General features: G+C 34.0%; 4 protein-coding genes across 6 annotated transcripts; 3 read left to right on the top strand and 1 right to left on the bottom strand.

Annotated features, from left to right (window-relative positions):
• Nucleotides 1-725: 725 nt before the first annotated feature.
• LOC140825331 (triacylglycerol lipase SDP1-like) lies at nucleotides 726-5,035 on the bottom strand. Its single transcript, XM_073187048.1, has 3 exons — nucleotides 2,731-5,035; nucleotides 2,212-2,355; nucleotides 726-1,893 (listed from the first exon to the last, which is right to left on the bottom strand). Exons 1-3 carry the CDS (start codon nucleotides 4,159-4,161, stop codon nucleotides 937-939), a joined length of 2,532 nt encoding a protein of 843 aa, XP_073043149.1. The 5' UTR covers nucleotides 4,162-5,035; the 3' UTR covers nucleotides 726-936.
• A 1,498-nt stretch (nucleotides 5,036-6,533) lies between these two features.
• Nucleotides 6,534-7,260, top strand: LOC140828630 (uncharacterized protein At2g29880-like). The gene is made up of 3 exons (XM_073191569.1): nucleotides 6,534-6,617; nucleotides 6,712-6,888; nucleotides 6,994-7,260. Exons 1-3 carry the CDS (start codon nucleotides 6,534-6,536, stop codon nucleotides 7,258-7,260), a joined length of 528 nt encoding a protein of 175 aa, XP_073047670.1.
• Nucleotides 7,261-8,033: 773 nt separating this feature from the next.
• Nucleotides 8,034-9,001, top strand: LOC140828629 (uncharacterized). Its single transcript, XM_073191568.1, has 3 exons — nucleotides 8,034-8,102; nucleotides 8,190-8,405; nucleotides 8,840-9,001. Exons 1-3 carry the CDS (start codon nucleotides 8,034-8,036, stop codon nucleotides 8,999-9,001), a joined length of 447 nt encoding a protein of 148 aa, XP_073047669.1.
• Nucleotides 9,002-14,050: 5,049 nt separating this feature from the next.
• Nucleotides 14,051-18,340, top strand: LOC140825330 (uncharacterized). 3 transcript variants are annotated; one of them, XR_012116654.1, is made up of 4 exons: nucleotides 14,051-14,348; nucleotides 14,611-16,447; nucleotides 16,527-17,995; nucleotides 18,095-18,340. XR_012116654.1 is itself a non-coding variant. In XM_073187047.1 (3 exons), the coding sequence occupies exons 1-3, from the start codon at nucleotides 14,274-14,276 to the stop codon at nucleotides 17,933-17,935; spliced, it is 3,321 nt and encodes a 1,106-aa protein (XP_073043148.1). In that variant the 5' UTR covers nucleotides 14,052-14,273; the 3' UTR covers nucleotides 17,936-18,340. The 3 variants fall into 3 exon arrangements, 1 of the variants encoding a protein (XP_073043148.1); XR_012116653.1 differs by having other exon boundaries at nucleotides 14,052-14,348; nucleotides 18,109-18,340; XM_073187047.1 differs by having other exon boundaries at nucleotides 14,052-14,348; nucleotides 16,527-18,340.
• The last annotated feature ends 3,355 nt before the right edge of the window (nucleotides 18,341-21,695 follow it).

Genomic DNA, 21,695 nt, shown 5'->3' with positions numbered 1-21,695 from the left:
ATACATATACCTTGCATTAAAATTTTATTAATGTATATTAATTAGTTATTTTAATTCTTTAGACCCAGATAAAATAGTATAGATATTTGATTGTATTCTCGAATAAAACCAGTAAATGTCGTGTCGTGCTCGTTGGCTAATCTAGGCCATCCTATCTACACCACGTGTCGTATGATTTTGTAACTTCAAGTGTCATTCTCCTTGTTGGATCTTTATAATCATATTCAGTTGTCGTTGCGTACATTATTGATGTTTGCAGTATCCACAACTTTCATCGAAATTTCCTCGGCTTTTCATCAGGGACGACAAGCAAGTCATTGTCAATCCACAAATCAAGACATTTCTCACAAAAACGAGGCAATATTCCGGTAATCATAGAATGTATAGCGTAGAAAGTAATTTATATTTGAGTGGGTTTCATGTGAGACCGTCTCACGAATCATAATCTGTGAGACGGATCAATCCTATTCATATTCACAATAAAAAGTAATACTCTTAGCATAAAAAGTAATGTTTTTTTATGAGTGACCTAAATAAGAGATATGTCTCATAAATACGACCCGTGAAACCGTCTCACACAAATTTTTGTCATTTATATTTTCAAGATGCCCACCTCATTTATTATTCTTGAACACAGGAGTCTTCAAACATGATCTATAAGTTGCCACGAGATATTTCATTGAGACCAGTTGATTCATCCCTTTCAACTTATCTAACGCCGATGTTTCATGTTTTGGATGAAGTCTCATATCCGAGCACTAATTTTAACAAACTTCATCCCAACTAAAAAAAAATGGTTGCCCTTCATCCCGATAGGAAAACAGTATATAATTTATTTCTTATCGGGGAGTAGTAACCGTATGGACGAAATCGAGTGCCACAAATTTCTACATAGTATACCACAATTAAAGAGGCCGGAGGGGATGTTGTGCAACCTCAACCATGCGTAACATAATTATCACATATACTGTCACTAGAATTACTCTCATTCCGGACATCATCTACATATATGTTATCGTCTCTAGCATCGTCCTCATTTTCAGAAACCGAGCTAACATCCATTTCCTTTTCCACAGAGTCGAGTTGCACACACTCTGCGCCTGAATCGTGTGGCGAGCTATTATGGTCTGAATCATGACTACTCCTATTTGATGGAGTCAAGACTTCCTTTCTCACGACACTGAACACTACACCATTGTTGATTCTTTCAGGCTGCAAAAAATCTCCTTCGGCCACCATAATGCTTGAACTGGTGCCAGGAAGAGCTCGGTTATTCAAGTCTATTTGATCAAATTCGGTGTCGGATGTTCTATCCGGTGTTGAAATTACACTCGAGCATTGATGGGTTTGATCTCTTCCCTGACTCTGGACTCGAAGGTTGTTTCTGTTCATCATTGAATCAGCCTCAAGATTCTCTACAAAGTCGACAAACCTGTCCGCCGAGGTTGTTCTCATCAAGGGACCGCCAGATCGTGTCCAAGTGTTGAGATCAACGCTCTCAGATTCACTGTGACTTCCATCATGTGTGCAACGGTGTGTGCCCAAGTTTCTGCCTGTACCAACTACTGGGTGAAAAGACAAATCGACATCTGCAAGGAGGTCATCTTCCAGGGATCCCGTTGAATTTTCTCGAGCAATGACATTCCAAGAAGGGATTCTTTTGGATGCGTTGAATCGGACTGTGCTGGCTAGACCATGAGAAGCGGCAGCTGCTCTTTCAGCACTTCTCTTCAACCTTCGCATATGGTTGAGTATGGCAACGCACTCATCAAGAGCAAGCTCGATCCCACAGTTGGCTTTTATTGCTGATAGCTTCTCCCAAATGCATCTTCTGCCTTGATTCGAGGCTTTTTGAAGTTCAACGTACGTTGGGTTCTGTATAATTTTTGACAACTGCGATCACAAGTAAAGAATTTTAGAAACCGGACAGCTAAACAAACTACAAATTCACGTCAAAAGGGCCCCCTCCAGTATCTGTTATTCAAGATTATATCTTTATTAGCACAAACAAATTAAGATAAAAGATCCAAGCTACCCTGAACTTGGGAGCAGATTCAAGATTTGAAAATGATTTATATAGTAAGCCAAAAAATATTCAAAGTTTCTCAATTGAAGCGGTTATGTGTGAGAGACCACTTTCAGCTGCAAATGCTCGTTTTATGAGATTTAATTTGATTAAAACGAGATAATAGAGTTCAGTCTTGGGTATACCTGAGAAAGAGTTACAGGCATTACAACTGTTACATCACCCTCCCAGTCCTGAGCAAAAAGCTTCGCTATGCCCCCTAAAGGAAAACCGAGCTCCAATATTTGATTGCATCTGTGTTTCACCTCCATCTCAACTAGTTGGGCAAACTGCAAAGATAAAATAACTCAATCTCTCAGTTGCTCATTCGTATAAAAGAGAATGAAAACATGCAGTGAATAGAAGTATTACTGTCCGTATAACCTATCTGAACATCAAACAACCTTCTGTCTAGTTCCTATCTGCGAATATTTTGAAAAATCTAAGCAGCAGGCAGTGTTCAAGATCAAGAATCTGACACAAACCAGCCGAGGCATCCAGATTATACAACCAAGCTCATTGTTCTATAACAGCATCGTATGCAAGACAATAGCAAATCAAACATATTACAACATCCACGTATGCAGGTCGTAAAGCATTTAATTGATAACACAAGAACATCGATAATCTATAAAACAGAAAGATATAAGTCCGCCGAAGATTACCTTGGCAGCAAAGTTGCCTCCATAAGCTCTAATAATCTCTTTCACCCTCAGTAAAGGTGCAATGTGAGGATTTGCCTGACTCACAATAAAATGATTGACATTAAAGAGTTCTTTCAACTGCATCATCGGCAAATCAATCTCCAAGCTACCATCCCGCCAGCGACGTGATGCTGCACCAGAAGCATTGTCAGGTTCTAAATGGAAAGGTGGATGGTAAGGCACAATTTCACCAGACCTATCCTTGGCCATTAGTTCTTGAGCTTCAAATAGACCAGGAAACGCACAAGAAGCTGTCACTGCACTCCATATAACAACATGAGGCGAAGTCAAGTAATTGAGGCATCTCGGGGGTTCATGCTTCCTCGGGGAGCAAACTGTAATACCCAAGATCCTTCCCGTCATGTCATAAGCTTCTTGAAAAGTTAGATTGTTCGTAAGATGCCTCAGCATCATCTGCAATTGTCTAATCTCGTGGACCGCACCCTGTGTCACAATCCTTTTGGAAACCGTAAATATCCCACCCAACTGGTCAAAAAATTGAATAGAATGCCAAGAATCCTCAAAAAAACTTTGAAGCTCTGGCCAAGACCTAGTAGCAATAACAGAACACATCACTGATCCCACGCTAGAGCCAGCAATTATCCGTGGCAAAAGTTTGTGCTCTACCAAAGTTTTGACAACCCCCACATGAAAAGCTCCCAAAGAAGCACCACCGCTTAATAGCAAAGCAGTTCTACCAAAAGCATGCCTAGTCTCATGCATAAAAGCAAGCTTCTCCTCCAACAGAAGCTCTTCTGAGTCAAAGTCACAGACCATTCTTAATTGGGTTGTAACCTCATCTATGTACTCCTTTATGAGTCTCGGAACCTGTAGTCTCTCCTTGTGAAGCTCAGGGTTGCACATATTACCAAGATTTCTCACAAGGTCAGCTCTCATACAAAACATAATATCTCGAAGCGAACCATCTTGGCGACGGTGGCGGAGCTCTTGAAGTTTATTTCTTACAAGCTCCTCATCATAGAGATACGATTCGTTCATTCTAAATGTCTCCTTATCAAGCATCTTAGCAGCATGAGCCCACTCGTCATAGGTCAAAGCAGATCTCATCATATTCCTCCAAAACTTCCTCCTGTAGGCCATTTCAGCCCTCGTTTTCAAATTAGTGTATCGCTTCAATGAAAAAGCGATCACCGTCACCATAACTAAAATCCCTTGTGGATTTCTAGGATGAAACCATGAGATAACTGGTGCCAAATAATCCCTAAAAATGTTCTTAGCTTTGTAAAAGCACATTAACAACATTCCAAAGATATGGTGCCTAAAATGTGATATGGACTTACAAAAGATGATTCTGAAAGCAATCGTTCGACCAAATAGAGTCGAAGGTCCGATCGAGAATGGATCAACACTTGCTTCATTACTTATATCCATGATGTAAAGTGAGTGTCAAATTTTAGTGTAAACTAATTTAGCGAACTTCAAGATTGGATTTACAATTTCCTAGCTAATAGCAGTATTATGCACAAAGCACTTGCTCTTTTCTCAAGAGAAAAAAAAAGTGATCAAGATAACGACAAGTCATGAAAACCATTCCATACAGAGAAATCTCGATGTGCAACAGAAAAACGAGGAATAAAAAAAATCAACAGCTTAAAAATAGTGAAACAAGCTGGATAAAGAAATATCAAAACCTCCAAATTTCAAATCTTTGCCCCCACAACCATTGGGAGGAAAACTCACGAGTCGAACGAATAAACTACAAATACTTCACCCCAAATAAACCAAACCCAAGTCCACCAACTCTCGCAAATCCCCTATGAGAAAAAAACAATTTCCGGAACACGATTATCCTTTGTTCCCGAGAAAGGTAAACATGAAACAGAAAGCTGGAGAATGAACAACGAATTAAATGCGTGCGGGCGAAGCCAACGTACAAGGTGGAACAATAAATGTTAATTCAATTCAAAGAAAGCATCGGGATTTACAAAATCTGAGCAGATAAGATCAAATCACGACATCGTTTTGCTGTTACAAGTGACGCCTGGTGCAATCAGGCCTAGTATTTGCAGAATCGAAGATTAAATATACACACAAAAAGAAGAACACGACTTCCTTCTTGGGTTGATGATCGTTTCTTTTGACGGTTTATCTTCACCACTGCCATTTTGCTTCTTGGGATCACATGCCTTCAACAATATAATATGCTTCAATTCCATGCTACCTGTAGAGGTTGGACGCTATCTAGAAAATTTATATATTACTTCATAATAGTTTTGGTAGACACATAATTATTTGTTAATTTGGTTTCAGTTTTAGTTTCCTCGTTTAATCTCAAAAATAAAAGCCCTTTTTCTTACATACATGTAGTCACAACTTTTTGATTTGTAACGTATAAACTTCGACATTAATATAATAATCTATAAATCACGTTAATTATATAATATCGAAGTTCTGATCATTGACAAAACGCTCGTATATTCCATCAATTTAAACACTCGTTTGAAATTAAAAACATTATCATCTATCATCATTCATCTTATCTTATTTTTTTTTAAATCCTTTCTTGAACTATTATACAGTTGTTTTCTTAGATGAAATACTTTTAGACATATATATTCAATCTAGGAAATTTAATTACTTTTGATGAATTTCATGGATTTTAGAAATCTAGAGATATTCAATATGGATTTTTGTAGACTCTATAAAAGTTTTGGGGTATCCAAATTAGGATTTGTAGAGTTGTTAAAAGTAAAGTGATATTCAAATTTGATTTTTGAAGACTATGAAAATCTATAAGTATCCAAAATTTCCATAGATTTTCCATGATTCTTATAGATTTCTTTATGTACAAAATTTAAAACACTAGGTACAACAATTAGAAATAAAAAATTCTCTTCTACTCACCCTAGAGATTTTGGTAGACTTTTATCAACAAATTTTTGCACTCCATATCGGCGGCCGCTCTTCTTCCTCCTGCACAATTTCCTTCAAAGGTATTATTCCCTTCTTCAGTCACAATTTTTTTTTTTTTTTGTTGTACAAATTCAAGTTGACTTCTCAATTATTATGGTGTTTCATTTTTCTTTTTTCCTTGTCAGCTTGATCATGATTATTTATCATAAATCTATATAATTTCACGATTTTGTCTACACATTCACACAAATCCTATTGAGAATAATTCGATGCACACAATCCTAATTTCACAATTGTATCAAATGTCTCACTAAATTAATAATTTGTAAGTTTTTTATTGTTATTTAATATCATGTTTTTAATATATGTATATTGCATCGTTTTAGGTTTGTTATGAGTATAATCAATAATTTGCAAGTATTTTATTATTATTTAAATATCATGTTTTTAGTATATGTATATTGCATAGTTTTAGGTTTGAATGAATATAATTAATAGTCTCTAAGTTTTTTTTATCATTTAAATATCATGTTTTCAATATGCGTATATTGCATAGTTTTAGGTTTGTTATGGATTATAGAATGTTAATAAAATTTGTTGTGAGTTGTTCTTGAGATTTTATCTTATGCATATTTAAGTAATACTATCAATGGGAGATTCACGAGAAAAATATAATATGTGGACGATTGAAGAGAGCAATGAATTGCTAAAAATTATGATTGATGCTGCCATGAGAGGATGGCGTGATAAGAATGGAGTATTTAGCAAAAAAATATAGAAAATAAAATACTTCCCGCTCTGAACGACAAGATTGAGTGTGCAAAACTATTACACAATAGCAAAGTCGTCTAAAGTGGTTCAAAGGAAGATAGAGCAGTTATTGTAAGCTTATGCGTCATAACTCTGGTTTTGGATGGGATCCTGAGACAAAGAAATTCACGGCTAATGACGAAGTATGGGAAGATTATTTTAAGGTGAGAGTCTTCGAGTTTAAAAAAATAAAATTTATATTTACAATTAGATTTATAACTAGCTTAACACTTGATGTCATTTTTTGCTCTTTACCAGTCTCACCCTAAACATAAACACTATCAGACAGACACTTTTGAGGATTATGAAGACCTGAGAATTGTGGTTGGGACTGGAACTGCTACAGGAAAACAAACAATTAGAGTAGGAGATGACACTGATGCAAGAAAATTTGAGATAGAAGAAAATAGGGGAACTAGTTTAATAGACGATTATGTGTTTAATAACAACATTAGTTAATATTTCGTGCAAAGCGACGGACAAGAATCTTCGAATCAATCTCCATTTTTCGAGGACTCTATTTCACCATTACCCTCTCAGCCCATAAGTTCAGAGGTTCCAGCAACAACTAGGAAACGGGATAGGACCGAGTTTGAAGCAAAATCAAACACATTCAAAAGTATTGACCCAAATGCTATGCATGAGTTCTCCCATAGTCTTGAGAAGGTGGTTTCTAAGATAAAATCAATAGGGAATGCAGGTGACACTTGTTGGGATGCTATCAAGGAGGTCCCAAATTTGGATAATCGTACTCGATATAAGGTGCTTGATTTACTCAATACCAGATCAAAAAAATGGATTTCTTGAAAATGACCATTGAAGAGCGTTCGGGATGGATATATTATAAATTGAATGAATGAGTATGTTTTGAAACACAATTCTTAAATAGTTACCTTATGTTAAAAATTCTATTCGCATTGTTTCGAATTGTTTTTCTAATTATTGATCTAGTAGAAAACTCTTGAATTTTGGATGATTTATATAAGTTTTTTGTTGTTTCTTGAACATATCTTGTTTGATACATGGAATGGTTTTTAATAAATTTATAGAGTTTCTTTTATTTTAATTATCTGTTTGATATCAGGTAGTTTATTTAAATGTCAAATATCAACGTCGATGAAGTAGAAGAACAAATGGAAGAAAATGAATTTGAAGAAGAGTAACACGAAATTATTAGGTTTTTGTTAGTTGAAGTTCGTGGGAGCCTCTATACTTTTACTAAGCATATAGCTAACATGAATTGTGAACGTATCCATCGTCATTTAAATAGACGACCAATAACTTAAAGGGGATACGATTATATTCATAAAATATTAAAAGAAGATCCAACAAACTTTCGAGAGATTTATAGAATGTACCCCGATGTATTTTTAAAATTGTGCAACATCCTTAGAGAGAAAACACATTTACAAGATACAAGATACATTTGTATTGAAGAAATGCTTGTCGTATTTGTACTCGTTGTTGGTCATAATACCCGATATTGCTTAATTCGTAAAACCTTTAAACGATCACACTACAATACAAGCCAAAACTTCAACAAGGTGTTGAAAGCATTAAATAGCATTGCAGCAGATATGATGGTCAAACCTGGATCTACAGTGCCCGAAAAAATAAGAGAGAGTACAAGATTTTATCCTTATTTCAAAGTAAGTAATGAAATTCTTTTTGTTGTTTTTGTTATTGATGTGGTTGTAATTATTATTATTATTATTATTATTATATTGTTGTTATAGGATTGCATTGGAGCTATTGATGGCACTCATATTCCTGCCACGGTGTTTGAGCGTGATACTAATAGTTATCGTAATCGTCATTGGACGATTTCTCAAAATGTTTTAGCATCATGTAACTTTGATTTAGAATTCATATATGTGCTCAGTGGATGGGAGGGATCTGCACATGATTCAAACGTATTGGCAGATGCTTTATCAAGAAATAACGGGCTTAAAGTGACACAAGGTTATTTTTTTAATGCTACTAGCTTATTTAATTTTTTTTTATTTTTTAGGATTATATATTCTATACATTAGTTACTTGATCCTACAAAATATGGTTTGATAGGTAATTCTTTTTAGTGGACGGTGGATATCCAAATCGACGTCAGTTATTGGCTCCTTTTCGTGGTGTGCGTTATCATCTCCAAAATTTCACTGGCCAAGGTCGCCACCCTGAAGATGCAAAAGAGTTGTTCAATATCTTTCATGCTTCTTTGAGGAACGTAATTGAAAGGTTATTTGGCATATTTAAATCGCGGTTCAAATTATTCAAAACTGCTCCTCCGTTTAAATATACAACACAGACAGAGATTGTATTGGCTTGTGCTGGATTACACAATTTTCTTCGCAAGGAGTGTCGTTCTGATGAATTTCCAGTTGAAACCGAGATTGAAGTTCCACCATCTTCATCAGAACAAGTTTACAAAGATGACAACTTTGGTGAATTATTCGATACACAAGAACAACAACGGACAAATGCTAATGCATGGAGAGATGCTATAGCAAATCAAATGTGGAGCGATGTTGATCATAATGTCAATATAAGTTAGATTTTATTTCATAAATTACTGTTGAAATTTTATCAAATTGTCATACTATTTTGATTTTTTAATCTAATATTCACACAAAGAAATTGTTATATATTCTAAATTTTTTGATTAATTAATAATTTATGTTGAATTGGTTAGGATCGAGAAGTTCAATTTTGAGTTCTAAATTGACTAGTGATTCATTATTTGTTTTCACAAATAAAATCTATTTACATTTTAAATAAATTTTATTTACATTAATAATAATAATAATAATATTTCAAATGAAGAGTCTAGATTGAATATACTCCCATAAAAATATTACAAGAGTCATGGATTTTCATATAAAAAAGTTAATAGAAGTCTACAAAAGTCTTGCAAAAAGTCTACAGGAGTCTATAGAATTCTGTTTAGAAATCTGTGAGATTCTACAAATGTCTGTCAAATCCACAAAAGTCTCTTATTAAAAAAAGTCATTAAAAATCGTTAAATCTCTAGGTTGAATACACCCATGTTATTTTAGATTTTAGTGCAAAATTTTGTATTTTATTATAACGTCATTTTCAAAAGGTGGTATATTAAGTTTCTATTGTTGGCATTAAAAAACGTGGGGTTTCTATATTTTTCGATCATATGTTTTATCTCAAATAATACTCGCATGTGTTGTTTATTTATATACTTTTATTTTTTTAAAAAAAATTAATTAATTTTTTTAATTAGTTAGTATTTTTAATATAAAATAAGCTAATATTTTAATTAGAAGCATTTTATAAGAATACATTTAATAAAGTATTAAAATGCTTATAATTAAGTTGGTTATTAATAAAAAGACGTACAATGACACCAAATTGCTTGTCTAATTTAGACCCAAGTTTAATATATAACTAGTATTTTACCCGTGCGATGCACGGGATGATATTATTAAAAATTAGTGAAAAATGAATAGATATTTAAATTTTAAAAAAATATATTTATAAAAAAATATAAAAAAATTAATTTTTCGTTAATTTTAAAAACTTTCACATGTTGATTAATTTTTTTGGCTAATAATCACTACATATATCACAATTTTAGATTGTGTTAGCCTAAGACAATGACATGATGCTTACTGTATTTAGTGTACTGATGTCGACCACCAACCTTAATACATATTTAATTCTTTAATTTTCGAGAAGATACATATTATTATTTTTAAAATGTGAAAAAAAAATATTTTTAAATCACATTCAATAAAATTAATGAGAAATAATTTTTTAAAAATTCAGTAATTTTGTCTAAATCCACATTCACAAACAATTTTGTAATATGACATGTGTTTGAAACATTTGAATGATAACAATAAATGTTTCATCAATATCTTTGTCCATATATTTTGTGATTTTATTTACAAAATCTCTTCATAATATACACAACAAACTATTATTTCGAATGAAAAATGAAACTTGTGATCATAAGTAAATTATGTATAAATCAGAAAATTTATTTTATGAACATTTATTATGTGTATTCCATAACAATGTCAATAAAATTTATAATGTCTCTTCTAATAAGATGCTTACTTTCTTTAGAATTGGTTTAATCATTTAGATTATGAGACATTTTATATTACCATGTATCCGTGAACTTTGTAATATAGAAGAAAATTATCACATTAGTAATACGTAATAATTAAAATTTTGTACAAATAGAAAAATAATATTTTATACTTTTCAATCATGAAATATAGATTTCAAACTTAATGTCTCGTTGTTCTCGTTGTTTCTATATGTATGTAGTTCATAACAAAGAACAATCTAAATTTAAACGAACATTACAGTTTGGAAGGATTCAACTCATATATGATGCTGAAAAGAGAAGTAGTCAGAATTCAATTTTTGAGTAGATAAATTTAGTAAGATAAATATAATAAAATTGGTTTCTAATGTAATATGCAATATTGCATTATTTATAATTTAAAATTCAAATAAAACATCACAATTGGACAAAAATTATACATTGGAAGCTTCTGACAGAATTATATCATATATTAACTATTTCCAATTATGGAAATCTCGAATTGCATACATTGGGTATCAAAGATTTCTGATTATTGAGGGGTACTATACATTCTTATTGAGAGTAATTTAATGTTCATTTGAAACTCTTTTGAATCTATCTTTTTTAATTTTCTTGTGCTTTCTTATTTGAATTTATAAGAAGACATATGGTTTTGGAAGAAAACTACAAATCATTAATTCTTTCCAATTAAGGTAATTTCGAAATAATATGTATTTAAGATAAAAAAAATTATGATTATTAAATGATAACTTAATGTCGATTGAAAAACCTTGTTGTTGTGATAACTTTTAACACTCAACCAATTTTATTTTTAGAAAAAATAAATAAACTAATTAAATATTTTATTGATTTTTTAGTAAGTAATTTGGTAGGAAATTATTTCAAATAGCAAAATGTATTTTTGAATAAATTACCTCATGAGTGATACCGAACATTGCAATCAATTGTATTTTAAATTTTATTCTACAGTTTTTAATTAAACTGATTGATATAATCAATGAAAAAATTTTAATATAGTTTACGTTTTCAATAAAATTTAGTTTTAATTTGAGTAAAAAAATAAAAAACATATAATAGATAAATTACATTTGAATTAATATAAAAATTATTTTAAATTCAAAAATGAATTAAGTGAATTGATACAATCAATGCAAACAATAATTAAAGTGATAATTTATTGCAGTACACATTTCAATATTTTCCTTTTTTAGAAATGACATTTTGGCGGGAAATTACTATTTTTAGCAAAAACTCTACTTTTATATATAGATAGACTAGTTACTGTGCACACGCGTTGTGTGTGTTTACAAATTTTTTATTATTATCGATGTACTAAAGTGAAATTTGACAAATTTTGGAGGGACTAAATTTATATTTAATGGTTGAAATAAAAAAAAATAAAAAAAAATGTGTGTTGAAATTTAAAAAAAAAACAAAAAACAAAAGTGTAATATTAGTATCATATAAGGGTAAAAGTGGAAAAAAAAAGTTGGTGTTGTCCTCTTTAAGTAGTTACTATGAGGTCCTCACACTTAATAATATAGTATAGATCTCATTTAGACCCAAGTTTAATATATAATATAAGATAAACGTTTTATATCTTAGATTTCATCATAAAACTTTCCAGTTAGCGATTCTCAATTTATCATGTTCATGTAATTCATTTAATTTTATTAATGAGCTCGATCGCAAATGATGATACTCGATCTTAATATATCCTCGATATTTTTTATTGAGCAGGTTCCTTTTGAGACGGTCTCACGAATCTTTATCTATAAGACGAGTCAACCCTACTGATATTCACAATAAAAAGTAATACTTTTAGCATAAAAAATAATTTTTTCATGGATGACCTACCCTTCTCACAAAATATGACATGTGAAATCATCTTACACAATTTTTTGCCTTCTTAATTTATTTATTTTAGAAGGACATTTTTTTTGCTTATTGAAATGCCAAAAAAACTAAAAAAACAAACAAACAAAAAAGAAAAGAAAAATCCTATTGGGCCAGTGGATAAGCCCAATGATTTTTAAATAACGGTACAAGACTCTTGTTCAGTCTCGAAATTAGTCTAAAATATCCATGCAAATTAGTTTTCAAGCCCAATAATTTTAATTTAATTCCTTTTGAAGAAATTTTTGCATATAAGAAACAAAATTAAATTATTGGACAAAATTTTATATTTTAATAAAATTAAAAAATTGTTTAGATATTAAATATAATAGATGAATTGATATTTTTCCGGTTACCATTTTGTCCTTGCTGTCCCATAAATTTTACCACTAATTTATAAGATTTAAAAGACTTTTTGTAAAATCAAAACGAAAGAAACTCGATTGAGCTCAAAGTCAAGCACCGATCTTACTGTAAAGGAGCACTGCACTGGTCCACACGTTTTTCTGAGCAACTCCATCCGTGCGACAATACCCATGTGAGACAGACCTACTTATTGTTAGCTGTTGATGCCCATAATTACTAATTAAATTTTCAATCTTCTATTTTCTTTAAAATTGGCCACGTACATTTCTAATCCTAATTATTATATTAGTAATTGTATTGCTTCAAAAGAAGGTTGATGTTAATCTTATTTACAAGTGTTGGTAAGAGACTAAGGTTATGTGACGGATGATTTTTCTGTACTGCATCTGGAGTGTGTTTTTCATAATGTGATACAATTTTTATTAATATTTGAAAGACTCGCATGATGTAATGACGTTGAGATATAATAAGATTGCTCATGCTCCCTCTTGTGAGATTAGGTTTGCTCGTACCTAAAATAAATGAATGCTAACTTCATAAATTGAAGTTGTTGGAAACACAAGAAATGGATGGCGTTGTCACCCAAAACCAAGAGAACATTCTCATTGAATTAATTTTAGTACCATGTATTTTGTAAAACAAAACAATAATATATTTTTTGTAATTTTGATTTTTATATTTTATTGTTCATATATTTTATATATAAGTTCATTATGTATGTACATTCATAGATATAAATAATAAGTTTTTCTTTTATATAATTGTCAAGCTAAATTACTAATTTGTTCAACTCTTTCACGAGATGATCCTTTTATTAAATTTCCAAATATATAGAAGAAAAAATATTATTTATATCTATGCATGTACATACATAATGAACTTATATATAAAATATATGAACAATTAAAATATAAAAATCAAAATGACAGAAAATATGGTAGTATTTGTTAGCCAAAGTCAAAGGAAAGAAAGCGAGGGCAAAGTCCAGGCACCGATTTTGCCCAAGTCAAACCTTCAAAACAAGATCATATTCTTCTAGAAAGTAAGAATAAATGAATAGAGTGAACCCGAGACCAAAATTTTGTGATATGCCTGTAATTTTGCAGTAATTATTGCTATTTTATTGTTAAATTCCAATAGCGTTGTTTGACAAAGACAACTCAAAACTTTTACTCCAAATGCCAACAAATAGTTTGCCACTTCAGACTTAGCAAATCCCACACGATTCTTGAATCTGTTAAAAAAAATTGTCCTGTTTGCCTGTTGAAATATACGTAACCTGGGGTCTCCTCGGCTTCTTTTGTTGGTTTTTTTCAAGATTTTGGAATCAAAACAGAGAGGTTGCTTGAATGAGAAGCAGAGAAATCTGAAATCAGTAAGCCTGATAACCAAATTTTTAAATCCCAGTTCGATTTTTGGGTTGATCGATCCATTTCAGTGATATTTAATCACGAGTGGCAGAAGGTAGATTTTTATGGAGTATTCTGATTCATCGCCGCATTATATGAAGGCCACAAGCAGTTCGCATGCGAAGAAAGAAAACTCTCCGGTGAGTTTCCGACTGTCGGACATGAATTTCATTTTTGGCATAATAATATATTTTTCACTACATCCCCACCCCCTCTTTTTTGTCTGGATTTACTGGCTGGTATGGACTTGATCAAAGTAATTGCATGTAAAAAAACTTGTCACTTCTGTTTGTTTTGCTTCTCTTCTGATTTTTTTTCAGTGAATTGCAAATCTTGAGAAATTATGTGGGTACTTTAAGGAGAAGCTCAAAGGTTTGGAATTTCCTGTTTTATTTATTGCAGGGAGATAGTGAACATGAGGATACCATTTCAGTTGGTTCTTCTACCGTTCGATCAGCAATACATGGGCAATATGCTCCACCAGATAAATCTGGAATCGCATACAGAAATAACAATAAGAAGACACTAAAAAGTTTGGGCAATACGAAGTCATTCCGGAGAAGGGCAAAATCAAGAATTTTTCAGCCTATCGGAATGTCTGATAATACTTCAGCCTCTTTCTCTTGCCAAGAGTTTTTAGTTGATGCATCTGAAGCGTCAACTCATTATTTAAAGTCAACAAGCTATTCCAAAGGCAAGAAAATGAATTCTCAATCAAGTAGTGATGGAAGTAGTTCGACTTTTTTGGGATCAAAGTCGCGTCGTAGATTTAAAACTATGTCAAGAACATCAAGCATTAGAAATGTGAGGGTTTTGATAAAGAAAACTAGCTTTAAACCGAGGAGGCCTTTGCTCGATCACTCTATTTCTGAGGATGTTGCTGTTGATAGAGCGACGTATTCCTCAACTCTTAAGGGCTCAAAGTTTCCCCAGCCAATTGAGGTTCCGTTCGGAGAGACAATCTCGGGAAAGAACTCGGGAACGAAAGTTTGCCGGTACCATCATTGTTCTCTCCATGGCCATTGTCGGGAGGATCATGACTCTGTTTCTGCTCCAAAACCATTCCTACACAAAAAAAGACAGCCATATATCAAGCCAAAGAACGAGATAGTGAAATCTGATCACTGCAGCTGTGAAACGAAAGATTATACTGACAGCATGAAGAATCACCAGAAATCCCAAATGGTTTCTTTAACAAAATCATCAGTTCAAGAGGGGGAAATTGGTAAACGGAGGTATCTTTATCTGCCATTCAGTGATGAACAGAATTCTGAAGCATACGTAGAGGGATATGGTGGCATCCAAGACTTTGATTTTCTCGAAATTGCTTTTGGCGAAACTTCATTTCCCGAGAGAAGTTATGAAGAGAATCTGATAATAATGAGTAAATATTCTCCTCAGTACCAACAAATAGGAGGGATGTCTTTTGGGCCAAAAGGGTATTGTTTGAAGTGCTCTAATAACGATACAGAACGAAGTTTATCAACTCCCAGAAGTTATGATCATGCCACCTATTCAAGTCTAGACAAGGACAATACTTTTGAGATCCCTCTGAAGAGAGATGATGTTGTTTTCGATACACCCCCATTATCCCACGTGGAGAATTCCATAGAACTCAATGCAAGTTTCGTTACAGACGAATGTGAAAGCGGAACATCCAGCAAGGATTCCCCAGAAACTCCAGTTATTTTTGATGAAGTTACCAAAGACAGAAGTGGGTTCTCATCACTTTCAGATAGCCAAACTTCGAGTGATAATAATTCTGATGTTGAAGGAGAGCTTACAACTATATCTTCTATCACCGGAGATTCTATTACCAGTGTAGTGCAAATTCCTGAATCTGGGAAGGACGCATCTTCTAGTGAAGGCAACAAACTTCAATTCAGCAAGCCGAGGCACGTGAGCATGTGGCACTTGATACATCAGCATATGGCCTCAGAATTGGCTACAGAAGCTGCAAGCAAGCCACTTCCATCTTCTGAAGTTCCAGATTTTGTTGATAATAAAAGTTCATATCTTGCCAAGGAAAATTTGGTTGAAAGCCGGGATTTTTCTGATTCTAATATAGGTGCGGAAAATGACTCTGGCACTCGGGAGATTGAAATCCAAAAGCTTTTTGCTATCAAGCTAGTTCGAGAGGCGATTGAGAAGATTCTTCTTCCAGAGGTTCAAGATGTACTGTCGGTTACAAGTGAAAACATCTCTCCAAAAGAATCCCCTGAAAAGAAGCAAAATGAAGGTAGAGTATGTGTGTGTCTGCGCACATGTTTGTGAGTATTTATATGTGTATTTTTTACTGATCATCTCGTTTTCTGCAGATTACCCTGAAGAAAGTGATGGAGACCCGGATGCTGACAAAGGGAAAGGCTGTGTGCCCTCGACTTCAGAAGAGATGAGCCCCATCGTCGAAGATTCTTTTAGTGTGAAGATGGTGAAAACTAAATCGACTATAAGCAAATCTGATAAGAAAGCACCTAAGCACTGGAGTAATCTCAAGAAGTGGATTCTACTTCAAAGATTCATCAGAGAATTGGAGAAAGTGAGAAAATTTAACCCCAAGAAGCCTCTGCCGCTGCCGTTAAGTCCTGTTGCAGAAGCAGAAAAAGTCAACCTGAGACCTCTAGCATTAGACGAGAAGAAAAGAGGAGAAGAATGGATGCTCGATTATGCAATTCGTCAGGCAGTGAATCAACTAGCCCCAACTCAAAAGAGAAAAGTCGCGTTGCTTGTAAAAGCTTTTGAAACTGTTGTTCCACCCCAAGAAGATAATCAAATTCAGCACCGAAGAGACAAAAATGGAGTAGTACCAGTTGAAGGGAAAGGAACGCTACTTATCAATGATAAAGTTTCAGGCCTAGTTTCTGCAAGAGAAGAAAGAAGCGCTACATTGATCAAGAAGTATAGTGATCTTTTAAATTCAAATCAGAATGTCAGCAAATCAGAATGTGGTGATAGGGATCCATCTGTTGCTACTAAAAGCCTGATCATCGATGATATGGGAATATCAATAATAACCGAGAAAGTGATACAGGCTGATCCAGACGTCAAAATTCCTCAAGAAGAGAAAACATCAAAACACAAAGATACAAATGGGGCAGTAGATGACCTAGCAGACAGGAAAGATCATATAAAAATGTGGCATATGGTATATCAGCATGTGGTGTCTGGTATTGCAGAAAAAATGGGAAGCCAACTTCTTGATGGATCAGATGACGAAGATGTGAAATCACCTGGCACAATTAAAGAAAATCATGTATCCAACAATCCAGGAATTGGATTCACTAGATCAGATGCTCTCAAACTCGTAAAAGAGGCGGTTGAAGAGATTCTTCTTCACGATACTCAAGACAATACCGCTGATTCTCTATCTGTCTCTACAGAGCGAGAGATCTTTGAAGAAAATATCAGTGAAGTTGGAGAACAAGAAAAATCAAAACCCAAGAACTGGAAGAAGCTGAAAAAGCTATTACTCCTCAAGAAATCGATCAAGGCATTGGAGAAAGCTAGAAAATTCACACAAACTCATGAACTCCCTCAGGAGCCCAATTCGGAACCAGAGCGAGTTGACTTAAAGCGCCAAATAATGGATGAGAAGAGAAAGGCTGAACAATGGATGCTGGATTATGCTGTTCAACACATTGTCACAAAACTCAATCCATCTCGGAAGAGAAGAGTGTCCATGCTAGTTGAAGCCTTCGAAGCAGTGGTTCCATTTCCAGAAATTTGAATACAATGAAGGTCCAAAATCACAGAAGGCTGTCAAAATCGTTTGATTCTGTTCATGAAGGTTAACTTGTGATCTTTGTTCTGAAAGTTTCTGTAGTTACTCATTCGAGACTTGCTTACGTTTGGAAAGATTTTTTAAGCTATGATTTGACAATCCCAGATGAATGATTGCAGATCATATACACTTGAAGGAGGGCGTCTGGTCCCCCTTCAAGAATGCATATCGATGCAGGTCACCCTTTCATGTGACGATTTTTTTTGTAGCAAATATATAGCATGTTTGTTTGATTCTTTCTGGTATGGAGTGCTGTATGAAGTTCTTATTGAAGGAATATTTTGAATCTCTATGCAATGAACATATTTGTATATGTGTGTTAAAAGTATTATAAAGTCTGAGATTTGACTATATTTTAGATGTTTGATGTAAATGTTGATTTACGAGGATATATCCATATTCTTTATTTCTGTGTTCTTGCTCATTATTAAATTAACAGAGTGCTAACAAATTCCTTCAAACGCAACCAAGTAAAAGCTATCTGGTTTTCTGAGCAAGCTTTGTCAGTCCACATGATCCAACGGCTCTGCTGTTCATAACACAGTTCCAAACTCGTTTCTTTATATTAGAAGTTCCAAGCCAACCCATCTACACATCTTTGAGCAGGCCAGGTGTTTTTTCCCATTATGGATAACCTAATCTGGCTGATGATCATCTGGTATCAACTGAAAAATATTTTCCTTCCTTTTTGAGATTTTCATTTTTTTAGCATGTAAAAATTCAGTGAAAAGTGAAAACCACATTATCAGTAGGGTATTATGGACAATGGTTGAGGTTTAATAAAACAGGCATATAATGAAGGAAATATAAAAATGTTTAATTCATTCAAGTAGCCTAATTAATAAGTCAAAATTCAATATTGTTAAAATTGTTTACTAATCATACTGAACATTATGGCAGTTTGATCATTCTATTTTTAGTGATAAACTTCTTCATCATAATTATTTTATGGTAAAAACTTGCGTGAGACTGTCTCACAGATCGTATTTTGTGAGACAGATCTCTTATTTGGCTCATCCATTAAAAAATATTATTTTTTATGCTAAGACTACTATTTTTTATTGTGAATATCGATAGGATCGACCCATATCACAGATAAAGATTTGTGAGAGCGAAACAGATCTCTTATTTGGGTTATCCATGAAAAAATATTACTTTTTATGCTAAGAGTATTACTTTTTATTGTGAATATCGATAGAGTTGATACATCTCACAAATAAAGATTTGTGAGACCGTCTAACAAAAGACCTACTCATACTTTATAATGGAACCAGACCAATCGATAGCATATCGGTTCCGGATTTATCGGATTGGGTATATAATCTAATCAAAATAGGATCAAAACGAAATAGACCACATATGATTAATCGGACTGTTGACCGAATTAAAAAGAAACATGATCGGTTTGAGGTCAGATTGAATTTTTTTTTAAGATCGGATTGAATATTTTTTTAAATCTTCGAATAATATGTACCTAAACATAACATTTATCAAGCAACACATTGAAAATTAAGTATATTATTTCTTATATATAGAATCTACGAGTGACAATTAGTAAACAACAAAGCACACACAAAACCCTTTTTTAAAAGAACGGTTCGGACTGGATTTGATCCAGTTCCGGATCCGAGCTAACCGGATCTTTTTTTTGTATTGGATTGGTTCCGCTTCCGGGTCAAGCTTTTTTAAAAACTAATCTAATTTAATTAGAATATCGGATTTGGTTCAACCCTAAACCACGTTAACCGACTCTGAATTGAACCGGATTGTACCGGATCGGTTCCGGGTTCTGGATCAACCCGATCCGTTAACCATGACTACATGAAAACTGAGGGGAATATTCTATGGATATTTCATCTTTATGTGATAGAATGATAAGGGCTCGCTTGGTTTTTAGGATGTGATAATTGAATGATTGATAATTTGATTGATAAATGTTTGATAGGATAATATATGTAAAAAGAGATATCTAATATCATGTGTGGTGTGAAATTAAGATGAGTGATAAAATGGTGATAAACCTGAATTTGACCAAACTATCCTTCCACTTTTATTTAAAAGTATTTCCCATCACTGTTTACTTTTTTCCCAACCTACTCGTTCTTTGCCAACAAAATCGAACACACGCCATGGGAGATTTGGGAACCCTCTCCAGTTGCTTCGTTCTTGAAGATAGGAAGCCAAGGTGAGTTTCCTGTTATTGATGTCTCCTGGTGAAGCTCGGTTTTCAGCTTGTGGAATGGGATTTTCCGGAGACGGTTGTGCCGCACTTTCTGTTGGTGGCGCAGGTGGTGGCTCCGATGGCGGCGCCGATGGAGATTCATTGGTTTCCGCTTCTGAAGGTGGAGGTGCTGCTGCTACATCTGTCTCTGCAGGAGGTGATTTGTCGTCCGACATAGCTGAAGTTTGATCAGGCTTAACCTCCTCAGGTGGTGGAGTTGGTGCCGCCGGAGGAGGTGGAGGGGGAGGAGGAGTCGCAATCTCGTCAACAAAGTAAATTCTCAATCCAATTTCCCCCTGAATCCAACTGAACCAATTCTTCTTCTCCAGGGGATAATAAATCAAGGCCTCCTCACCTTTCTTCACAAACTGCCTGGAACTCAGCTTCACCCTGCCCAGAAAATTATTCCTCGTTGTCGGCCCCAAAATTCGATCATGAAAAACATCGAGTTCCAGCATATCACCAAATAACTCGGAGGCTTTAACAACATTGAACTCAAGGGTTTCATTCCACACAGGATTCAGGTCCCGAATCATGGCCCTCGTCTTCCTCCGCTGCCCATGAAAATCAAGAACCACATAGGGACTTGAAGCTCCATGGCCATCTTTTGGAAGAAGGTTTCTTGCATCAACAACTTCAACCACAAGCTTCCGAACAACAGCCATTGATCAATTATTAATCACTCTGAAAGTGTGATTATTGGGAAGAAAGAATGCATTGAGATTATAGAGAAAATTTGGGAAGAAGAATGCATTACAGTAGCTTCATGCATGTGCAGCGATTTTTTCTTCAGAATAAATAGTAGACAACAGCGTCTACTCACCCACTTGCATTATTATATTTCTCAGTAAGGGCTATTATAGTCATTTTATTTTTCAGTCCATGCGGATACAAATAATCCACCGAGAATGCATGGATCCATTTTCCAAGTGAAACAGTATAAATTGTCCTACATTTAATCAATGTCAGATTTGTAAATGGAACCAAACAGAAGACTATTTAATAATCCTTACTTAATCACACTTACCAAACAGGGCCTAAGAAGATAATAAATATAATCAACATATCTAGAATCCTAATATTTCGGACTTCGTAAATATTTGGGAAGCTTCTGTTTATTTCCTTCCAGAACCAAAACAAGTCACCGATTAACTTAGTCCTAGTCCAATTTTACGTGCCTGCGTTGATTCTTGCACGTGAATTCTTTTACAACAAGGATTTCTCTGCTAACCCAAATACGATATCCTATATATATCATAAATAAAAGAACACAAACACAAAAACATTCACAGATAAATTCCTTTAAAAAAAAATCTTGGTTAATTTTCTTTAGGGACATGGCCAACCTTCAGTATTACTTCTTCCCAACGGATTTCTACTACCCTAGGCCGTCGATTAAAACGCGGACAAATGATGATCAACGGCACACTACAACAAAAACGGCTTTCCGCAGCGCGCATATAAGCTTTCCGCAGCGCGCATTGC

Source organism: Primulina eburnea, chromosome 3 (genome assembly GCF_022965805.1).
Source record: "Primulina eburnea isolate SZY01 chromosome 3, ASM2296580v1, whole genome shotgun sequence".
Classification (NCBI taxonomy): domain Eukaryota; kingdom Viridiplantae; phylum Streptophyta; class Magnoliopsida; order Lamiales; family Gesneriaceae; genus Primulina; species Primulina eburnea.
This window is presented reverse-complemented; position numbering and strand designations above follow the sequence as displayed.

Excerpts from the sequence above, each read along its gene's own strand:
- LOC140825331 (XM_073187048.1), bottom strand. The coding sequence starts at position 4,161 with ATGGATATAAGTAATGAAGCAAGTGTTGATCCATTCTCGATCGGACCT. Across the intron at positions 2,356-2,730 it reads GAGGCAACTTTGCTGCCAAG|TTTGCCCAACTAGTTGAGAT; the intron begins GTAATCTTCGGC and ends TTATCTTTGCAG. Across the intron at positions 1,894-2,211 it reads TGCCTGTAACTCTTTCTCAG|TTGTCAAAAATTATACAGAA; the intron begins GTATACCCAAGA and ends TTGTGATCGCAG.
- LOC140825330 (XM_073187047.1), top strand. The coding sequence starts at position 14,274 with ATGGAGTATTCTGATTCATCGCCGCATTATATGAAGGCCACAAGCAGT. Across the intron at positions 14,349-14,610 it reads CGAAGAAAGAAAACTCTCCG|GGAGATAGTGAACATGAGGA; the intron begins GTGAGTTTCCGA and ends TATTTATTGCAG. Across the intron at positions 16,448-16,526 it reads TGAAAAGAAGCAAAATGAAG|ATTACCCTGAAGAAAGTGAT; the intron begins GTAGAGTATGTG and ends CGTTTTCTGCAG.
- LOC140828630 (XM_073191569.1), top strand. The coding sequence starts at position 6,534 with ATGCGTCATAACTCTGGTTTTGGATGGGATCCTGAGACAAAGAAATTC. Across the intron at positions 6,618-6,711 it reads TATGGGAAGATTATTTTAAG|TCTCACCCTAAACATAAACA; the intron begins GTGAGAGTCTTC and ends GCTCTTTACCAG. Across the intron at positions 6,889-6,993 it reads CTAGTTTAATAGACGATTAT|CCCATAAGTTCAGAGGTTCC; the intron begins GTGTTTAATAAC and ends TTACCCTCTCAG.
- LOC140828629 (XM_073191568.1), top strand. The coding sequence starts at position 8,034 with ATGGTCAAACCTGGATCTACAGTGCCCGAAAAAATAAGAGAGAGTACA. Across the intron at positions 8,103-8,189 it reads GATTTTATCCTTATTTCAAA|GATTGCATTGGAGCTATTGA; the intron begins GTAAGTAATGAA and ends TTGTTGTTATAG. Across the intron at positions 8,406-8,839 it reads CAAGAAATAACGGGCTTAAA|ATTGAAGTTCCACCATCTTC; the intron begins GTGACACAAGGT and ends GTTGAAACCGAG.